This window comes from Arvicola amphibius, chromosome 12 (assembly GCF_903992535.2).
Source record: "Arvicola amphibius chromosome 12, mArvAmp1.2, whole genome shotgun sequence".
Classification (NCBI taxonomy): Eukaryota; Metazoa; Chordata; class Mammalia; order Rodentia; family Cricetidae; genus Arvicola; species Arvicola amphibius.
Window position 1 is genome coordinate 88,372,985 of NC_052058.2, and position 21,100 is coordinate 88,394,084.

The 21,100-nt window shown below is 48.5% G+C and overlaps 1 protein-coding gene across 1 annotated transcript; it reads right to left on the minus strand.

Moving 5' to 3' along the window:
* Positions 1–2,413: 2,413 nt before the first annotated feature.
* Rab7b (RAB7B, member RAS oncogene family) lies at positions 2,414–21,100 on the minus strand. The gene is made up of 6 exons (XM_038350147.1): positions 20,984–21,100; positions 13,729–13,795; positions 12,891–13,017; positions 12,226–12,441; positions 5,941–6,066; positions 2,414–2,634 (listed from the first exon to the last, which is right to left on the minus strand). The coding sequence occupies exons 2-6, from the start codon at positions 13,779–13,781 to the stop codon at positions 2,557–2,559; spliced, it is 600 nt and encodes a 199-aa protein (XP_038206075.1). The 5' UTR covers positions 13,782–13,795; positions 20,984–21,100; the 3' UTR covers positions 2,414–2,556.

A 21,100-nucleotide genomic window follows, 5' to 3' on the forward strand; every position in this document is an offset into this window, starting at 1 on the left:
AGCTTTTGTTGCCTGCCCTCACCCTGGCATCTGTAGTTGGTTTTTGAGACAGCATTTCCCTGAAACTCTTGCTGTCCGGGGACTCACTCTGGGTCTTGAACTCAGAGATCAGCCTGACTCTGCCTCCCACGTGCTGGAATTAAAGGCTTGTGCCACCAGGCTCAGCTCTTTTTTTTTTAATTAAAAAATGAACACTATAGTTTTTCCTTATTCAAGGAAGTACTCCTGGACCCACCACAGATGCCTATGACCAAGCTTGGTGAATAAATTAGGTATGGCAAGAGATAAGCAATAATTGATAAGAAAATAAATGATTATGAGACTGTACAACAATAAAAACGATGCAGACATGTATTTGAAAAAATACTGTACCATTCTCAACCTTATCCTTCTTTGGTAACATGGGCTGCACCATATCTGTGTGCTGAGTGGGATGAGTGACACAGGCATTGTGACATAACTGTAGGCTGCTGTGGCAGCTGAGACAGCGGCGAGGTGACTGACGGTAGGTAGCACACACTGTAGATACACTGAATAGAGGGGCGGCTGGCCTGGGTAGGATGGCACAGGCATTCACCGAAGGACATGTGATTTGGAAGCTGTAAGTTATTTATTTCTGAAATTTGCTATTAATATTTTTGGCCCCCAGATGACCGCGGGTAACTGAGACTGCCACCAAGAAGGACTGTCGTTCCCAAAGGGGTAGAATCAAAGGACACACTTGCTGGCTGTACATTTAGCTACAGTCCATACGTTCACTGTGAGGCTAGTGTGGATGCACACCCTCGCACACACCACGCATCCCTTCCCAGTCTGACTCTCAGGAGAGCCACATGTGCGTGTACGTGTGCATGTGTGTGCGCGCGTGCATGTGTGCGTGCATGTGTGTGTATGCGTGTACGTGTGTGTGCATGTGTATATGTGTATGTGTGTGCACATGCATGTGTGTGCATGTAGGTGTGTGTGTGTGTATGTGTATGCGTGTACATGTGTGTGCGTGCATAGCATTCATCTCTGAAGGACACAGACGGTGCTGTGCTAGGGCACATTCTGTTCCTGTGACTGCTGCCCATGGTGGTTTGCTTTATACTCCAGAGCTAGGTGTGGGCGGACGGGGCCCTTGAGTCCCTGGTTAGTGCTCTGATCCTCTCAGTGAATCTTTGGTGTCAGGTGCTTCTTCCTATAGTTTCAGATTAACACGTTAGTCCTCCCTGGGACTCAGGAAGGAGACTCCCGTGGAGACAGGAAATGCCTGTGGTAGGCATGAGGCATGAACCTGACATTGGAAAACCCTAAAGGTTCATCCTGACTGCCTCCTTCAGACTGAGCCACCCTATCTGTGGTGTGAAGCCGGAAGAAAAAGCAGGTTCTAACCTTGAAATGTTCGGGGCACAGAATCTGTATGCTCTCCAGATACCTCGCTCTGGGATTTGTCTCTGATTTTGATTGGTTGCCTGAATCAAGGATCCTGAAGTTTTTACTCAAGACATTTGAATTCTTACCCAACAAACCCGGGTTTGACATTCCCAGAGCCTGGGAACAGCTTCAGCCATCTACTTGACAGAAAACCAGCCTTTCAAGTGTCCCCAGAACAAACGCCACAGCCTGGAAGCAGAGGTCACTTCTGCCCCCTGGTGGTCGTCACCAAATCATCACGGCGCCCTCTGGGAGCAGGATTTCCTTGGATGGCAGCTTTGACACCTCAGGCAAAGACCTTTCATATGGAATATAGCCTTCTGTCCATCACCTCAAGGCCTCGTTGCTTCCTCTCCTGATAGGCTCTTCCTGTAGCTCATACCATAGGTGTCAGTCAGCTGTCACCTCCACAGGAAAGCCCTCATGAACCCCTTTGTCTAAAACAGCCCCTCATTGCTATCTGTCCTACTCTGTGTCTGCTGACTCCCTTTCTCTCCAGATTTCTTTGGGAAATTGGGACTCCTGTCTGTTTTATGTGCTACCAATGCTCAGTGCAATGTACATCAAAGGCATCAACAATACTTGCTGAAGGAGTAAATGAGTCTGTCCGCAGCAGCAAGTCCGCAACAGCAAGGTCTGCAGCACCTAATTGGATCTTCTGGTCCTCAAACTGCACTGGGATATGGGGACCTTGGGATGGTTCATCGGGCAGGTGGACACACTGAGGCCTGGTCAGTTGTGGGAGTTGTCTGAGCACCTGGGAATCAGGAACAATTGTTTTTATCTTGGGTCCTCAGTTCTCCCCGGAAGAAGCTGCGGGCAGAAGCTCGGTTCTTGTCCTGACTCCTCAGCCTGGCCACTGAGGGAAGCAGGGCTGTAATGCCATCCCCAAGCTACAGGTCTGAGGGCTCAAGGGAGCAGCCTGTCTGCAGAGGTGAGCAGACTGTGCCAGGGGAGAGGAGGCTGAAGAGCTTGAGCTGTCGAGAGTCCTGTGATTGCTCTGGGCTCAGGATTGGCCTGCGGCATTCTCTCTTGCTGCAGCCTCCGGCCTCGGTAGGGGCATGCAGGGGGCTGGAGGAGGTGAGTTTGCAATCCGCGTCCTGCCCTGCTGCTGGTGGGGGTCGAGTACGAGCCCAGAAGTCAGCAGCATCTGCTCTTCGGCTGGCCTGGAGAGAGCTTGATGGAGTCCACAAGGTGACTCTCTACAGTGCCTTGGTACTGGGGAGGAAAGAGGAGTCAGTAGTCACAGCCTGAGACATGAAAACCCTGGCTCGTGGCTTCTCAATGGGCCCTGGGAGCTGCAGATTCCATCTTTTCTGTGATGTTATTGGGAAACCAAGGACCTTAAGGGAAGCCCGAGCCGTCCCGCCTTCTCCCTTTCCTTCCCTGTCCTGCCTCTTCCCTAGAGTCCTGGAGTCCAGAGGGTTTCAGTGGAAGGGTTACAGGAGCTCAGCCCCCTGACTTCTAGTTCCATAACTTCTCATTCCCCAAAAGGGACAACTGAGGCAACATTTGGGCTTTGGCAGAGATGGACAGCTGGCCCCTCATCTCTGATGGATACTTGTTCCCACCAACATTCCAGTGCGTGTTGTTGGAGGCTGTTAGTTTGTTTCTGGCTGCTCAGCCCCAAAATAATCACACAGAAATCATATTGTTTGTAATACTGTTTGACCAATAGCTTAAGTGTATTGCTAGCTAGCTCTAACATCTGGAATTAACCCGTTTTCATTATTTTATATTTTACCACAAGGTTCGTGGCCTACCAGCAAGGTTCCAGCTGGCAGCTTGTGTCTTTCCCCTCTGGTGGCTCCATGGCATCTCCTGACTCCGCCTCCTTTCTCCCAGCATTCAGTTTAGTTTCCCCCCGCCTAGCTCTAGTCTGTCCTATCACAGGCCAAAGCAGCTTCTTTATTCATTAACCAATAAAAGCAACACATAGGCAGAAGGACCGCCCACACCAAATACGTGCAATATTCTCTGTGCCCAGGGCCCTACCTGTCTCTTCTGGCATCTGGAGGAGCCTAGTTGGCCCCTGAGGTCCCCATCCCAGGTATAGGGAGACTCGCCTTAGCAGTTCAGTGTCTCCGTGCCACTGTTTCCTCTCTGCCAACTATCCAAACTCCTGCCCCCACAAGCACCGCAGAAGGTCCCTTGCCCACCTAAAAAGCCCCTTGGTGCACACCCAGCTTCCTTTCTAAGAACCTCCATCCCTTGCTTCCAGGGAAGGCTAAGATTTCCCCAAGGCCATGGAATCTTTCTTCATTTTTTAAAGCCAGGGTCTCCTCATGGCTGGAAATAGCAATCCTCTGCCCTTTGCCTGGGTGTTAGGGTCACAGGCTCTAAAGTCATGGGTAACACAGAAAGACTGCTGTTGCTGTTTCTGGATTTCTTTTTATTTTTTCATTATGTGTAGTGGTGCGAGCCTACATGTGCGTATGAGTGATGATTCTCGAAGGGTCAGAGTTCAGGGGTCAGATCCCCTGGAACTAGAGCTGATGAAGCTGAGATCCGTCTGACATGGGTATGAGAACCATGTCTGGGAAGAGCAGAAGGTTCTGTTAACCACTCCTGCTTCCCTCTGTTTCTCTCGTGTGTCCCACTCCTGAGTCTGAGCGCTGTAGGGCCCCGTCCTGAATCCCTGCGTGGCAGCTCAGGGAATGTTTATGGGATGGGACGCTTTCATTCTAGACACAGGGAATCAGGCTCAGGTCAGGCATATGTTTTGACAGGCATGCATGTGAAGTTACTAGGACAGGACCTTCTCCAGGTCAGTCTGACAGCAGACACCATGCCTATGACCTCCAGGCCCCAGCTCAGACTCCTGCACGAGTATCAGGAATTGCAGCGACTCGCCGAGCTCTTCCTTTGCAGAGAAAGGATGTTAGCTAGAACGAGCAGAACACGCTCTGCCAATGACCCCACATGATGAAAGTGACATTGTGGGAAGGATATATCTTAAATCCAATTTAATAGGAAGGGAAGGACACTCTCCCCCGAAGGACAGCTGATTCCTTGTGACTGAGTGTTTGGCAATAATTGCACCACATAACTCTGCTAAGTTGTGATAAGCTGTCCTGGCTAACGGTACAGGCACGCTCACCTGCACCTTAGGAACCTGCTTTCCTGCCTGTGGCAAAGCCACACTCACAGGCCATGCACTAAGATGGGTGTTCTCTGTTGTTCTTTCTCAGGAGGCAGTGAGAGCTGGAGGCTGACCTGAGGTCCAGCTGGGTCGTGGGAACAGAGAAAGCTCTTCCCTTGTGCAGCTGCTGGAGGCAAATGCTGCTTGTCCCCACCAACAGGGTCTTTTCTTTGGGACAACATGGGTCATGCAGGCCATCAGTCACTCACAATGAGGTCGGGGCGATGGCAGCCATTCACACCTAGGGGTGCCTCCAAGCTCCTAACCTCTCCTTGTTCATTTCTTCCACTTAAAACTATCTCTCTGACAATCATTACCTTCTGTTTGTTTGAGACAGGGTCTCTCTATGTAGCCCTGGCTGTCCTGGAACTCACCATGTAGACCAGGCTGGCCTCGAACTCACAGAGATCTGACTGCCTTTGCTTTAATACCCGAGTACTGGTATTAAAGGCATGTGACACTGTGCCTGTTCCTTCTCTTAAGAAACCTCTCTTAATTCGAGTTGGTAGAACGAGGTAACGAGAAGATTTCCAAGTTGTACCAAACTTTCAACCCCCCACATTGCAACATTAAAGTTCTGCCATTAGCTGGGCCTGGTGGCACACACTTGTGACCCCCAACACTGTAGAGGTGGACACAGAGTGGGGGCGCTGTGAATTAGAGCTTAGTCTGGGCTGCAGAGTGAGACCTTGTCTCAGAAAACCAAATCAAAACATACAGAAGTAAAACCCACAATAGCTTCCTGGCAGCCTTCAAGGGCCGCTCCCGTCACACGGGCTGTCACCACACCCCGTCTCTGGACCCCATCACCGTGTCTGCGTCACCGTGCAAACGTTGTGTGGCAGTCACTCGTGCTCTTTGTCTTCCTCTTGAGTCTGAAGAACCCCTGCTGCCTGCCTGCACAGTGTCTGGCACAGATGTCACACTCAGTACAAGCTGTTTAAGATGTCACATGCAAGTGCCCAGGTCTATTTATTGTTCTGATTGGAAGCTGTCAGCAGCTCCTATAGGCTGGAAATTCCACTTGACTGCATACAGGCTTGGCTCCACGAGAATTCTCTCCCACAGTGAGAACTGGCCTAGAGACCACTTCTCAAGTCCTCACTGAGTTAGACTCCCCGGGCACCAGGAACAGGACTGACATTTTGAATACTCCACAAGGGATCGGGACAGGTGGCCAGACTGTGAGACCAACTACCTACTCCCAGGTCCTTTATGCCTCTGGCATTCATGGCACCAGAATTGCCAAACCCATCCAACTACTAAATAATTAAAAAGATGAATACCCCTATCCCCTCATATTCCCACATTTTCTTCTTCGGAAGATCCTGAGAACTCCTGCCTAGGGCAGTTCCGACTGGTTCCACCCCAACATCACTCACCCGCAGCAGAGCCTGGCTGGCCAGAACCTCAAAGGCTTGGACCACATTGATGTCGTTCTTGGCGCTAACTTCAAAGTAAGGCATGTCCTTCGCTTTACACCATCCGTGGGCCACCTCCTGGGACACCTGGGGGAGAGAAGTGATCAGTTTCTGCATTGCTGGTGCCACAGTCACTGCTACTGTTGCTGCTGTGGCTTCAGTGTGGTTTGTTCCCTCCAGAACCCATGTCGAGATTGATTCCCTCCCCCGCAACTCTGTTGATGCTGAGAATAAAGGAGATGAGGTCATTAGGAAGAACTAACATGGCACTAAGAAGATGGTTCAGTGGGTAAGAGCATTCCCTGCCCATGGATGAGGACCTGAGTTCAAATCCCTGGCACCCACATATAAGCTGGGTATGTCCATAGATGCCTGAGATTCCAGTGCTGTGAGCCAGAGACGGCGGGGGGGTGGGGGGGAGAGGGGGGCGAGTCCTGAGAGGACACTGACCAATCAGCCTCACAGACAAGGCAAGCTTCGGTGCAATTAGAGATTCTGTCTCAAGAGAACAAGGAGGTTCACATCATCTGATGGCCTCCTTGGCCTCTGCCCATGCAGGGGCATAAACGCCTTCCTCAACACGCACACATGCATGCATGCCTGCCCCCTTCACATGCATAGACATTTTGAAAAGAGGAAATAAAAAGGGACCAGCACCCGAGGGAGTGAGGTCTCTTGTGTGAGACTGAGAGCCATTTGTCACAAAGTGAGGCCAACCCTCAGCTTTTGAGCATCTCTCCTTTCTCTTCCATTCATACCATTGCCCTGTCCCAGGATCATGACAACTGCCTCTCTTGATGACTGAGAGCCTCTCCTCTGTCTGAAGCTCCATATTTGATCTTTTCAGTTCCTAACATGAATGTCTGAGGTGGGTGTTGCCAACGCCACTTTACAGATGGGCGCCTGGAGCGGTGGATCTCAACTGGTGGGTCCTGACCCCTTTGGGGATTGAATGACCCTTCCATAGTGGTCACTAAGGCCATCAGAAAATACAGATATTTGCATCAAGATTCATAAAAGTGTCAAAATTACAGTTATGAAGTAGCAATGAAAATAATTTTATGTTTGGGGGTGGGGGTCAGCACACCACGAGGAACTGTGTAAAGGATCGCAGCATCAGTGAGGTTGAGAACCACTGACCTGGAGAATGACTTTTGCCCAGAACACAGCCTGGGCAGGATTTGGACATGGACCTGCCAGAATTAGAGCCCACTTCACTCACTGGCTTCCTAAGGTCTGTGGCCTTTACTGCTGAACTGTCATATTGGCCTCCATTTGCATAGTTTTGGTTTTGATGCCTTCTCCTCGTATATATTTAAAATGATCATTCTATAAATTCAAAATTAGCATACCTGGGGGCTGGAGAGGTGGTTCAGCAGTTAAGAACCTTTGCTGCTCTTGCAGAGGACCTGGGTTCAGTTCCCAACACCCATATGGCAGCTCAGTTACTATGACTCTGGTTCCAGGGGATCCAATGCCTCTGCAGGCACTGCATTTATGTGGTACACTTACATGCATGTAAGCAAAATACTCATAGACATGAAATGAGAATAAATAAAACTTTAAAAGAATTAGCATATATGATCCTAGCTAGCAAACCTCTAAGAATAACAGACTATTGTAAGAAACACCATCCCAGTTCCATTGGTGGTAGGTCAGAACTCACTCTTGGACATGGAGCTAAGCATTAAAGCTCCAGTGAATAAGTCTCCGCAGCTCAGATGTTATAGCCCCTTTCTCAAGAACCAAGATTCTCCCACTGTTGGCTTCTGTGGAAGGGATTTTTTTTTTTTACAAAAGTAAGGGCCGGGCGGTGGTGGCGCACGCCTTTAATCCCAGCACTCGGGAGGCAGAGGCAGGCGGATCTCTGAGTTCGAGGCCAGCCTGGTCTACAAGAGCTAGTTCCAGGACAGGCTCTAGAAACTACAGGGAAACCCTGTCTCGAAAAACAAAAAAAACCAAACCAAACAAAACAAAACAAAAACAAAAAAAAAAAACCAAAAAAAGTAAGGCAGTCATTTCTTTCAAATCATTCTGGCTATATGTGTGTTTGCATATATATATATATATGCACATATTTATTATAGTAAGATACACACCATATATAACAACATTGTAGTCATACTTAAGCATATAATTCAGGGCATTAAGTGTAGCACAAATAATAAAAACTCAGAGACAGAAATTGGGGCTCAACCCGAAAACCAGAAAAGCAAAGCAGCCAAGACACCAGAGAAGTCTTACCTTTATCAAGGCTGGGCAACAGCAGACTAGACAGTCTAAGCCTCTCTCTTTTCAAATTTTATATTTCCTCTAGTGCTAGGACTAAGGGTGTATCTCTCCCTAGGACTGGGATTAAAGGTGTAGGCCACCACCACCTGAATTTATTTCTGCATTGATCTTGTGTAGCCCAAGGTGGCCTTGAACTCACAGAGATCCATCTGACTTTGTCTCCCAATCCTGGGATTAAAGGTGTGTGTCACAAGCCGGGCGGTGGTGGCGCACGCCTTTAATCCCAGCACTCGGGAGGCAGAGGCAGGCGGATCTCTGTGAGTTCGAGGCCAGCCTGGTCTACAAGAGCTAGTTCCAGGACAGGCTCTAAAAAAGCTGCAGAGAAACCCTGTCTCGAAAAACTAGAAAAAGAAAAAAAAAAAAGGTGTGTGTCACCATTGCCTGACCTCTAGTGGCTTTATCTTTGCTTCTGGTCTTCAGGCAAGATTTATTTATCAAAATACAAACCATATATCCCACTACACTTGTATACGCCTACTGTTGTGGGGCCATCATCATTGCTTGAGTCCAGAATTTCCTCCTCCCCAAGTTTATCAATGTATTAATTTTCCTATAATTAAGTAGGAAAAACTAAGCCAGGCAGTGGTGATGCACAGCTTTAATCCCAGCACTTAGGAGGCAGAGGTAGGAGGATCTCTGTGAGTTCAAGACCAGCCTGGTCTACAGAGGAACTTCCAAGATAGCCAGGGCTGTTACACAGAGAAAACCGCTCTCAAACAACAACAACAACAACAACAACAAAAGTAGGAAAATCTACTTTTCCAAGCCTGTCCCTAAGGTGTATACAATCACAATATTTCCACTAATCCTCAAATAATATAGGAAATCCATCTGGTTTCGACACCAGAGAAGAGGTTGGAGTGGACTTAGGGCACACCGGGAACAGGGCAGACCATTGGTGGGCTGCTCAGCCGGGGTGCTGAAAGAGATGGTACCTAACCACTCAGCTTTGCACCAGTGAGTGCAAGCCTCCCTAGATAGTCACTTGGCTAGTCTTCATTTTCCTCATCCCAACCAGGGGTTGACAAACAGATGCCAAAAAAGAGTTGGCATCAGAGCAAGGAGACGTGAGGGCAGCAGCCCCTCTCCTTGGTTCTTGGTCCTAACAGTGTGGGGTCTTTGTGGTCAGCCTCTCTGCTTTCTCTTCCCACTTTCCCTTTCCTGAACCCGTTTCCTTGTTCAGTACCTTTTACCTCTGGTTCCCACTAGGGCACCTTTCTCCAGACCCCACCTCTGGGCCTCCTTCCTGACAGACAGACTCCCTTCATCTTCCCCCAATCATCCTTTACCCACCCCACTTGGCTGACCCTGGCTTCTCCTTGGGTCCCATCATCTCTCTCTCACCATCTCCACTGAGGTCATTTCCGTATCTGCCTCTTCATAGATGATGGAGGGGTTTGGCTTGCCTGGTGCCTCGTTGCTTCTCTAAAGCAAAGCTCAGTGTCCGTCTGTCATGTCCCCCATGCCCCCAACCCCCGTGCTTGGTGGCTCAGACCATCTGTCTTATGAGCCGTCACCTGCCCTTCACCCAGCCAGGCACCTCCCGTTCATTGAACATTTGCAACCCTCGTCCTTTCTCCATCAACAGTAGCTGCCGCTACTCTCGGTAGCCAGAATTCCCTTTCTGCCAGAAATCACTGCACGTCTCCATCTTCTTCACAGAATCGGATGCAAATACAAATCTAGCCTTCCCTTCTGTGACCACAGCATGCTCTCTTTTCATCTTCTGCATCCCCATCCTACCTTGCTCTCTAATAGCTGATGCTGCAACTGCCCTGCCCTCCACCCCCACCCCGTTCCTCCAGCTTCCTCAGAGCCTTCACCCCCACCCTCTGATTCGCTTGCTTGGAAAAGGAAGTAATCAAAATCCAGTCTAAACTGTATTGATTTGGAGTCTATGAAATTTAGGGAGGTTCTAAATAGTCAACCTTTACCATGATTCCTAAGCCTCCTTTTTGGTTTCCTTCCTCAGTGGAGGGTATCTCTTACTTCTCTGAGAAAACTCTGGCCTCCTTTCCTGAACTCCTTCACCTTAGGGATGTATGAAAGGAGATGTTAAAATGGATGTTTGGATCTCAGCATTGTAATCCAATAGGCTGCACATGTGCATTGGGGTGACCTTGGGACCATGCACATCTCCAAGGGTTCGGGACGAAGGCTCTTTTAAATGACACTAATACCCACAACATGGACACAAAAGGCTTGGAAGGAAGGCTTGGATAGCATTCCTTTGGAGAAAGCTGTGTTGTCAGTATAAATTACTCCTGCCCCCGGTAGGAGTCGACAGAGGGCCTTGAGGTTGATGGTAACATATGGCCTCTGAAGCCTGGTGAGTGTGACAGACTGGTGGTGTCTGGCACATGCCTGAAGATTCCAAGGTGAAAGAAAGGTCATGAGGTGGAGAGAGAACAGACTCCTTAGAAGATGGCCAGACTGCCTGAGTATGCCTAGGTTAAGTGTGGGCTCCATGCAGGGACAGTCAGGTTGGAGCTAAGACGACTGATTGAAGCTGAGGGAAGAAAGCAGGAGATTGTGAGACACTTGTTTCTTTTAGGCACCATGGAATGTCACCCGGTTAGGGGTCTGAAGGACCTAAAAGACTGATTCATAGAAGAGGGACTTACTACACCTGCCAGGCCAGAGAACACAATGCTACGCCACGAAAGTCCCACAAAATGAGAGCCGTCCTCTTCTCTGGCCACTTCTCGTTCTTCCTGCTTCACTCCAGACAGGACTAGATCCCAGAGCGCCTATCTGACCTAAGCGGTGGGGATTGTGAAGTTTCCCCTGCAGCTGACCCAGTGTGGAAAGACAGGGAGACCTGCGTTCTTGTCTAAGACAGGATGTCCGACGGATTCTGTTACCAACCTGAACTAGCCATACAGAGCTGGAGACTTGTTTCCAGCTCGTACTTCTCCCATGAAGTTTTGTTCTTAGGTATTTCAAAGCTTGCCAGTTCCCTAACTGCTTGAGGTCGCATCTCCAAGCTTCTCAGATTCTGGACGCCCAAATCACATATGTCTTCCTCTCTGAACAGGGACCTTCCTCTCTGTAGGTGAGTGCAGCTGGAAGTACCCCTTCTGCCTCCCTCCCTCCTCCTGTCCACACCATACTTCCTGGTACTAAGTTTTGGTTCATTTCTCCTGCGGTTTTCTATTTGAACCATTGAAAAACCCAGTTCCAACACAGTGACTCAGTTCCACATCAATGCTTTTCCTGTAGAGATACCAAGAGAATGTGGTTCTAACAGCTCCTTCAGGTGGTTTTGGGGGCTTCATTTGTCACAAAATACCTTTGTTTCAATTTTTACAAATTAAGACAATCTCTATTACTTTTTTGGTAAAGTAAAGGTTGAAAGAACTTTCTGATCAGTAGCCCTGTGAGGGCTACTACTCATGCAAGTGGGGCCACTACAGTCAGTCATGGGGTAGACTATCCTGGACACACACACACACACACACACACACACATACACACACACACACATGCACACACACATATATACACATGTATAACTTAATAAAAATTTTAATTATTATTAAATTATCTATAAAATTTGTAGGTTAAAAAATTGATCCCTCTGTGATGACTCTAGGCAGAAATACTGTTCTAAGATTAAATGGAATTCCACCAAGACCTGACTCCTGGCTCCTCTGAGGTCCTAATTCTCCTACTCCCTGTCACTTGTGTCTCTCACATCTCACTGTTCCTTTAGTCGAGAACCCTCTTCCAGGAGCTAGCTCTCTATTCTGGACTTAGACCTAGTTCGTTCTGATCGCCAAATTTCCACAGTGCGTAGCTATCGTCGCCTTGCACTGTAACTGCCACTATTAGGCTGTGGAATCCTTGAAGGGAGGAATCCGTAGCACTGTATGAGATCTAACACAGCATCTGGCGCGCAGTCGTTACATTCAGTTGGTTGAATAAATGAATGAATGAATGAACACACAGTACCTTCCTGTCTTCCAGATCGATTTTGTTCCCAAGCACCACCATGGGATATGATTGCTCCATGGGGTTGATCTTGGCCAGGACGTCATCCCTCCAGATACCCAAGGCTTCAAAGGACTCTGGATCAGTGACATCGAATGCCAGGACACAGCCATCGGAACCTTTGTAGAATGTTGATACCATGGAGCGGAAGCGCTCTTGACCGCCTGTGTCCCAGATCTGGAGGGGAAGAGCAGCACCCCCAGGCTCTGATGAGTGACGGAAGGGAAACCCAGCAAGCCTGTGTCTTGCTAAAAGTTTCATTTCTGGATGGTGAGTAGGTGGAGGGGTGCATGGCCTTTCTATACCCAGACAGTGCAGCCCCCACTCACACACACCCCACAGCTCTTAGCTCTGACTTTTTGTCTGCCTTATCAGGGCAGGGGTTGTTACCCCAGCCCCCAACAGTGAGTATCTTTTGTGTTTGTAGATCATCTGTCTCGGTTACTTTGTTCACCTCTGCTATAGTAGATGAACAAGGGTGTGTCCGTGCTCAGTGAAGAGACTGGGGTCGGCGGGGAGTTGTGCTTTACTGACCTGCTCCAGGCCTTCCCAGTTCTAGTACACGTTGCAACATAAGCGGGCGATTTTTAGGAGTGTGTACTGCAGAAGTGGAGGGGACTTCTCACCTGGAGCTTCAGAGTGGTGCCATCCAGGATGATGATTTTGGAAAGGATGCTGGCCCCCAGTGTAGTCTGGTATTCCTCAAAAAAGGTTTTGTGTACATATTGGTGAAGGAGAGAGGTCTTTCCCACACTGAGGAAAAAAAATACTCCACATATGTATAAATGCATACCAACACACACACACACACACACACACACAGAGAGAGAGAGAGAGAGAGAGAGAGAGAGACACCTATGACATTCTCAGGACATTACCATGTCCTTTCCACTGTGGTCCTTCCTTGAGTCTTTGAATTAATTTCTTTACTTCTTTTTTTTTAAATCAAAGTTTGAGAATGGGCTTTGATATATGAGTGACTTGAGGTGAGGGGGGTGGGGGGACCCACAGAAAGACCACAGTATACACCCTAGGAGGGGCTCAAGTGTCTCAAGAGAGAGTTGCTCAGATTCTGAATTTTTAGTATGTATGGTCTGGAGACCACCCTTTGGGGAACAAAGGACTGGGAGTAGTTTCTAGGAGCTGAAACCAACTGAAATGAGCAGTTTGGCTAAGGCTGGGTGTCCCACAACAGTGCTCGGATTTTTGTTGGGTGTGGCAGGCCATGGAGGACCCAGCGATGCTGAATGTCTACACAGCCAGTTAGTACAGAGCTGGGCTCAAACCAAGAAGTTTTCGCTACCTTCTTTCTGGCAGTTAAGCTCCCTTCTTGAAGTAGGATGCCCTTCGCTGCCACCCTCACTCAGAAAGTGTCCCTTGGAGGTGGCAGCACAGCCTGGAGGCCTTACTGCTCCGTGGTGAAGTTGCTTATCAGCGAACACACGGCAGCCGGGCTTGACTTACCCAAGTGCACCAACGATGATAAGTTTCAAGTCCACTTTCTTTCGGGGATTCATGAGTGGCTTCAAGCCTGCGGGCAAACAGAAGTCATTTTCATACTAACTAGTCTTGCTTGTGGTGGTGGTCACTGAGGCTAACCCTCCCCACCCAGTCACTGCCGCCTTCCGACATGTGTCCCCACGACACTTCCCAAACAGCACTTAGCATCCTGTGACTCTCACATCTGAACTCCGTTTTCCTCTGGTCTATCAGGATCTCTGTCCCGGGCTAAGGACTCCAGCAGGGCTGTACTCCTGAGGGACACACATGACTCAGCATCCCGGGTACATCCTTCCCTTTGCTTTACCAAAGTTGCAAGACTGACAGCTCACTCACCCGCCAGTTGTTTAGGGTCCTGCTCTGGGAGGTAGCCCTGAGTGCCAAACAGCAGGACAGATCTGAACAGAGACCTCGCACCGCTTAGAGCCAGGAATGGAGGCCAGCGTGGGAAGAGGGGATGGGGTGGGCAGGACAAGGGGTCCATTGTCGGGACTGCCTGGAGCCTTTGGATGACTGGGAGTCCCTCCCCCAGCAAGCACACTGCACTTGCAGAATCACAAGGCTCTTTACTGAAGCTGGAAGGGGAGAAATCGGTACATGTTTCTGGAGAGCTACTTGGCAGCACGTGCGGAGAACCTCAAAATAGTTCCGACCTCTACTTCTAGGAATTTTTCTTAGAGAAATCACCAGAAACTTGAGGAAAGACTTCAAGACCGTCCTTCCAGCCTTGCTTATAAACACTCAACGGTGAAGAAGTAATTGGGCCAGGACACCTGACAAATTACTTAGTAGTTACTGGAATGGAGTATTTGAAATATTTTAATATATATGGGAAAATATTCATGCTCTATAATTTGAGTGAAAAGTTGTGGCTAAATTATGTGTGCAATATTGGCTAAGATTCATCTCATATCACAATTGCATTGATGTTTTTGTCGGTGTTGGGGACTGAATCCAGGGCTTTGGGAATGCTGGACCAGCACCATATGCACAACTCCCATGAAATACAGAATGTGTACATAGAAAAATAGTTAAGTCCAATTGTACATGCCCTACTGAATATAAACAAATTACCCCTTTCCCGTGGAGAGAATACATGCAAGCTCTGACCTTGACACTGGGAGCATCTGGGATGAAACACATAGGACCTACTGCAGGGAACATCAGGGAAGAAGAAACAGGAGCTGAGCAACGCTAGAAAGTCTTCCCAAGACACAGACAAGGTATGGAGCTGACAACATGGTGGGCCTGAAGAAGCGAGGCTCAGGGTGTGTGCGGGTGCGGGTGTGTGTGTGTGTTTGTGTGAGTGTGTGTGTGAGTGTGAGTGTGTGTGTGTGCAAAGAATGAAATAGGAAAATTCTGGGGATGGAGAATGGAAAAGGTGATTGGTTTACTTCAGGGGAGCAAGACTGAGGCGGTGTATCCTATTTCATCCATCCACCCATTCATTCTTCTTCTAAGCTACTTATTCAAAATCCCCCATCTCCCAGGGATGTAGAGGCGGGGAACTAAGGACGCTAACCAGGGCTGGCATACTGCAGCAATGTTGCTGCTTACTAAGACAAGTCACCAAGAATTGGCTGAGAAGTCTTGAAAGGGGCGGGTCTGTGAGCATCAGTAATCTCTTCTCAAGGGTCCGGAGAGCAACGGAGAGCTGTTTCCTAACACTTTGTTACAGTGTATTTTATCTTAAAAGACCAATAAGTATCTTAAAAGGACTTAGAGTTTCAAAATGGAGGCAGAAAATGGGGAAGCTGCGGCAATGGCCGAGCACCTGCAGGGGTTGCTCCAGCCTTTGTGCAGCAGGCTGTCAGCGCAGGCTCAGAAAAGGGTCACTCCACTGGGAATACGGCTCAGTACCAGTACATTGCTGACTCTGCTTGAACAAAGCTTCCATCCCTAGAAAACAAGGTGTGTGATGGGGGAGGGGACAGGTCACTCATAGCTCACTCCCGTAACTGTAGCAACTGGATGAGCTAGGGCTTGGATGGGAGGCCAGAAAAAGCTTTTCTCTGCCGTGGAGTCTTCAGATAAACTGAACTGGAAGCCGTGGTTCTGAGCACATGGACACAGCGGGCACTAGGCTCAGATTTGTTGTGCTCAACAAAGCCTTGGGTGTACCGGGAAAAGGCAGCCAGGGGGATGAAGAGGCTCTGTTAGAGCGAGGGACCTGGGGTGGCTGAACAGGAGCTGTACGTGAGGACCTGCACTTGAGTGGACACGCATCATGCGGAGGTGGAGGGAACGGACCACGCACATTGCCACGGTATGTCACACTCTATATGCTGACATTTATTGTCAGACATTGTGCTGAGGGCCTTGAAAATATGCAAATAAGTAGCGCATTGTGTAGGTTAAATAAATTAGTGTGTTATTGTGCTTGTGTGTTGTTGTGATGCATTAACTGGCACAAATTGAGGTTTCTTAAGAGTGGCAAGGCCTTAGAGTGTTAGCTGTTTTAGTGCATACAAACTATCTGTGGGGTTGGCACTGTTAGTAACCCTGTTTTACTAAGAACTAGATGTTTTCCAGAAGCTAATTTGGGAGTTCCTAACAACACACACCCTGTAGTGTAGCCTGGGTTGGAGTTGAGATTTGGATCCAGGCCCAGTTCTAGAGACTGTCTGTTATGTGCTGATATTGATCACCAGTTTGGGAGGATCTGGCATCACCTGAGAGACAAACTTTTGGGTATATCTGTGAGTGAGTTTCTAGACTGAGTTAATTGAGGTGGGAAAATACACCCTCAATATAGATGCACATTCCATGGTCTAGGACCCTGGAACAAATAGATATACATATTGAATATATACATACATACATACACACAATACATACATTCATGCATAATACACATATACATACACACATACATACACACATACATGCATACACACAGACATGCACACACATACATAATACATGCATATACACATAAGCACACATCACATATACTCACACACACAATACATACACACATACATACGTAATACACACAATACATACATGCATGCATACACACATACACACAATACATACATGCATGCATACATACATATGCATATAGATAAACACCATATACACTGAGCACTGACATTCATCTGTCTGCTTGCTGGCCGCAGATGCAGTGTGAGCAGCTGCCCTGTGTTCCTGCTGCCGTGCCGTCCCCATACATGATGGATTGTTCTGTCAAACTGTGAGCCTAAATAAGCCCCGAATTCTCCAAATTGCTTTGTTGGCATTTTGTCACAACAATGAGATGTACAGTGAGTGCAACTCAGGTACTGATAACCCAGGCTTTTATTTTGTTAGTACTAGAAAAAGTGTTGAAGCCAGGAGCCTGCTAGGTGGATACTTGGTCAAAGAGCCTCATCCTCACACCTTTTTGAGGTGGAGTCTCATGTCATTGCCCAGACTGGCCTCAAACCAGCAGTCCTCTGCCTCAGGACCCCAAATATCTAGGACTGTAAAGTGTACCACTGTGGTCTGAGACTTTGCCCGTAAGTGGAGATGAACGAGGCTAACGCAGCTTGGCCGCTGAAGGACCTGTCAGAGCACATAATCGCTCTACCTGCATGTCCACCAACAACATGCTTACTTTTTACAAAATTAAACCAATTAAAACATTTCATATGTGTACTGTATTTATACCATTTCACCCTACCCTTCCCCCTGCCTCTGATCCTTCCCATGCTCCCAACCCTACTCCATTCACTCGCAAAATCATGGCCTCTTTTAATAGCAGAATTCCTACACAAATGCCAATCCATGTATATTCTGAAATAGAAGATCATTTTAAAAAGGATGAAGTGAAGACCTGCACATGCACACGCACATGCACCCACACACACGGTAATTTAAGTAGAAAAGAAAAAGCAGCGTGAACGTTTGACAGAGTGTGGTTGAGTCCAATTGTCAGGAATAAGCATCAGTGTGTCTCTGTGTTTGACCTCACTCACATGCGTCCTTGGAAACACAGATAGAAGCGTACCGTCTGAGGAGAGATGGGAAAGAAGGCAGAAGAGGCTATGAGATTTCATTCTGTCTCAAGTGTCCATATTTTAAAAAGTTATTCTGCGATCTCAGTTTCTGTAATCTAAGACTATCAGAAGAAGACTTAACCTCTCTCTTTCCCCCAGTCCCACACTGACTTAACCTCTCTGTGCAAAGCACGTGTGACCGGCTGGGTGACTGAATGTGATTTCCTCTTTGGATGAATCACTGTGACTAGGGAGGGGAGGGGACTGCCTCATACCAGGCAATGACCGTGACTTTGGGGGTCAGAGAGCCCTCTCTCTTCCCTAATGAGCCCATCTGTGACCTTGAGCCCATCTGTGACCCTGAGCCTTGAGTATCTGTGACCTTGAGTCTTGAGTATTACTAGCTTTGGGGTCTCCACTCCCTCCTGGATAAAATGGACACTTCTGGCTGTGGCTTCATCTGCAGATGGCATGTGTGTATCATGTTATGATAGCGTAACAAGATCACAAGGTTAGGAAAGATCCAGAGTTTAATGCTTTTGTGGGGTGGGGTTGGTAGAGGAGGTCCTGAGACTCAATTTGCAGTGGTTGCCATTTTTGATGCTGCACACCTGTCCGCCATGGTTGATTTCAAACTACAAGCACGGAGCGCGCATAGGACTGGGAGGTCAAAGTCACATGGTCTAGTACTGGGCAACGCTAGGCTCCTAGGAAACAGCCAGACATACCCTGAGTGCTTGCTCCTCTCACCGGAGGTAGGTTTCTTCACCCACAAAAATGCTCAATTCCTCTGCAAGGCCAGGCACTGGGAGGGGCAATGATGGGGCGTGGGTTGGTGTCTTTCCTTTGGGTTTCATTTGCCTCTTCTGTGCCTCGTGACTTCTCCACCCCTTTCACTATCCCCATCCTCTTTCCAGATGTGCCCTGGAACTGTGCTGCCACCAAAGACTCCTCTACCCTGATCCCACAAAGGGTGAACATTCTGAGTCTGACATCTAAAAATAGCCTTGACCTTTGGCTCAGAGAGTGACCTGGGCTGGCCCAGTGCTAAGGTTGGTTAATTTGGGGGCAGACAGCAGTGGCGGCTCTCTTGACTACTCCCAAGTTTCAGATGGTAGCTGAAGCGTCCTTTACCCTTCACTGGACTATAGCCACATTGTCCCTTTCAGCCTCTTTCTACTCACTGCAGGACCGAGAGCTTCAAAGAGGAAGGCAGGGAATCTCCCCACCAGCAAGGCTGAGTCATCTTCACTGCTACTGAACAGTGAGTAGCAAGCTTGGAATGCAGGACCAGCCCAGCAAGCCCAACCCACACACAGCAGGACTCCAGAGGGACCACCTCTTCTCCGCTCTTGGCCTGCAGCACATCCCAGCCGAAGTTGGGCCTTGCCCATTTGCCTGAGTTTCTCTGCAAAGCCAGGGAGACTGGGTTGCTGCAGAGTACCTGGGCTTGTGACTGGCCTGCAGGAACTCTCGAGGGTCTCAGCCTTCACCTTTCCACGTCCCTTTCCTCTCTTTCCCACTGGCTCCAAGTAGGACCCAGCACAGCCTCTTGCCTTACTTGTCTTGGGTGAGTCCCATGTAAGTTGTCAGGGAGACCAGAGAAGAGGGATAGCTAAGAATTCTGTAGCAAGCCCAGTTTCCTTGCCCAGTATACAATCTTCCCCAGCTTCTTCTCTTCTCCCCATACTATATTCAATCTTAAAAAAATTAGTGGGACTTACAGGTTGAGTGTAGAGGCTTCTGTTTAGTAAGATTCCCGGGAACACAAGGCTTGTTGCCTGCTGGGATCACTTGAGAGTCTGCCTCACCCACTCAGATCCTTGCAGGTCTAAACCTGCTTTCTCCACAAAGTACACCCACAGAAGACTCAGCGTTCTCATTCTTTAAGATCTTTGGGGGAGGTGTTTGTCCTGATTCTCCAAGTAGACTGCCTGTACCCTAGACAGCACCTCTTACCTCTCTATTTCCCTGTCCCCAAAGCGTGGTGGCTTAAGCTGGGAATCTGGAGATTTCTGAGGAGTGATGCATCCACCCATGTGCCATGCATCTATGCATGCATTGAGTCTTTCATCCATCCATGCATTTGCCCATCCACACACCCATGTAGCACATGCCTGCCATGCAAAAAAATAGCATATGTCCAAGGATACTCAGAAACCCGTATCTCCACAGGCTCTTTGTGATAGGGGATTGGTCAATAAGCCCTAATCAATCATTTTAATCAAATACACAATGCCTAGCAATTATAGAACACTTGCATTTTACAAAATGTTATTATATCTCAATGGATACTTGAATCAAAGACTAATTGGTGGGCTAGCAAGATGGCTTACAGGTAAAGGTGCTTGTCATGCAAGCCTGGTGACCTGAGTTTGATCTTCAGAACTCATGTGAAGGTGGAAGAAGAGAACCAACTCCACAAAGTTGTCCTCTGACCTCCACACACGCGTTGTGGTAAATGTGTGTATCCATCATGCATACAAAACCCATCACACATAGAGACACAGACACACAGACACACACATGCACACACACATGCACACACACACACACAGAGAGAGAGAGAGAGAGAGAGAGAGAGAGAGAGAGAGAGAGAGAGAGAGAGAGAGAGAGAGAGAGAGAGAGAGAGAGAGGAGAGAGAGAGGAGAGAGAGGAGAGAGAGAACAACACACTTGATGAGTAGCGTAGAACCTGGGTCTATGCAACTCATTGGCTCATTCATTATAGCTCCTGGCCAGAAGAAATACTTATGGATTAGAACAAGAGGGATGTTTTCCTATTTTGGGGAGCTTGTCTTTTTGATAGCCCCCACATAGACATCCCAGAAGACACCCTGTCCATGTACCAGTTTGACACCAGATGCTTCAGGGTGCAGCCCTCTGGGAAGGCTCCAGTTACTGGCAAACTGCAGATCTAGGGGCGTAGCGCTATCCTCCTGTGACTGAGTTGCTGTGTCTGTCTGGCATTGCCACAGATGCCCCGAACTGGGCCCCAGCTCCCCGTGACTGGGAGGGAAGTCCTTTCTCCACCACACCCAGGAACGTTCTCTGTACAGCAGGGGTCTTTGGGCTGGATTAAAACCCTGCACCTGTCACATTCTTGCATTCTTAGTCTCATCCCTGCACCGCTGTTTTTAATCCTCTTCACCAACACCCAGACAGTTTGGGAGCAGCTGGGCACTTGGAAGGACAGAGAGGCTGCCAAAACACTCGCAGCCGCGGCTGCAGGGCACTCACCTCACCCAGGTAGGAGTTCTGGTCTGGATCTCTCTTCTCCTGAGCGGCGGCTTCAATCTGGCCAGCGCTGAGCACGTAAACGGCTTTGGGAAGAGGCCACTTCCCTCTGAGTTTTCC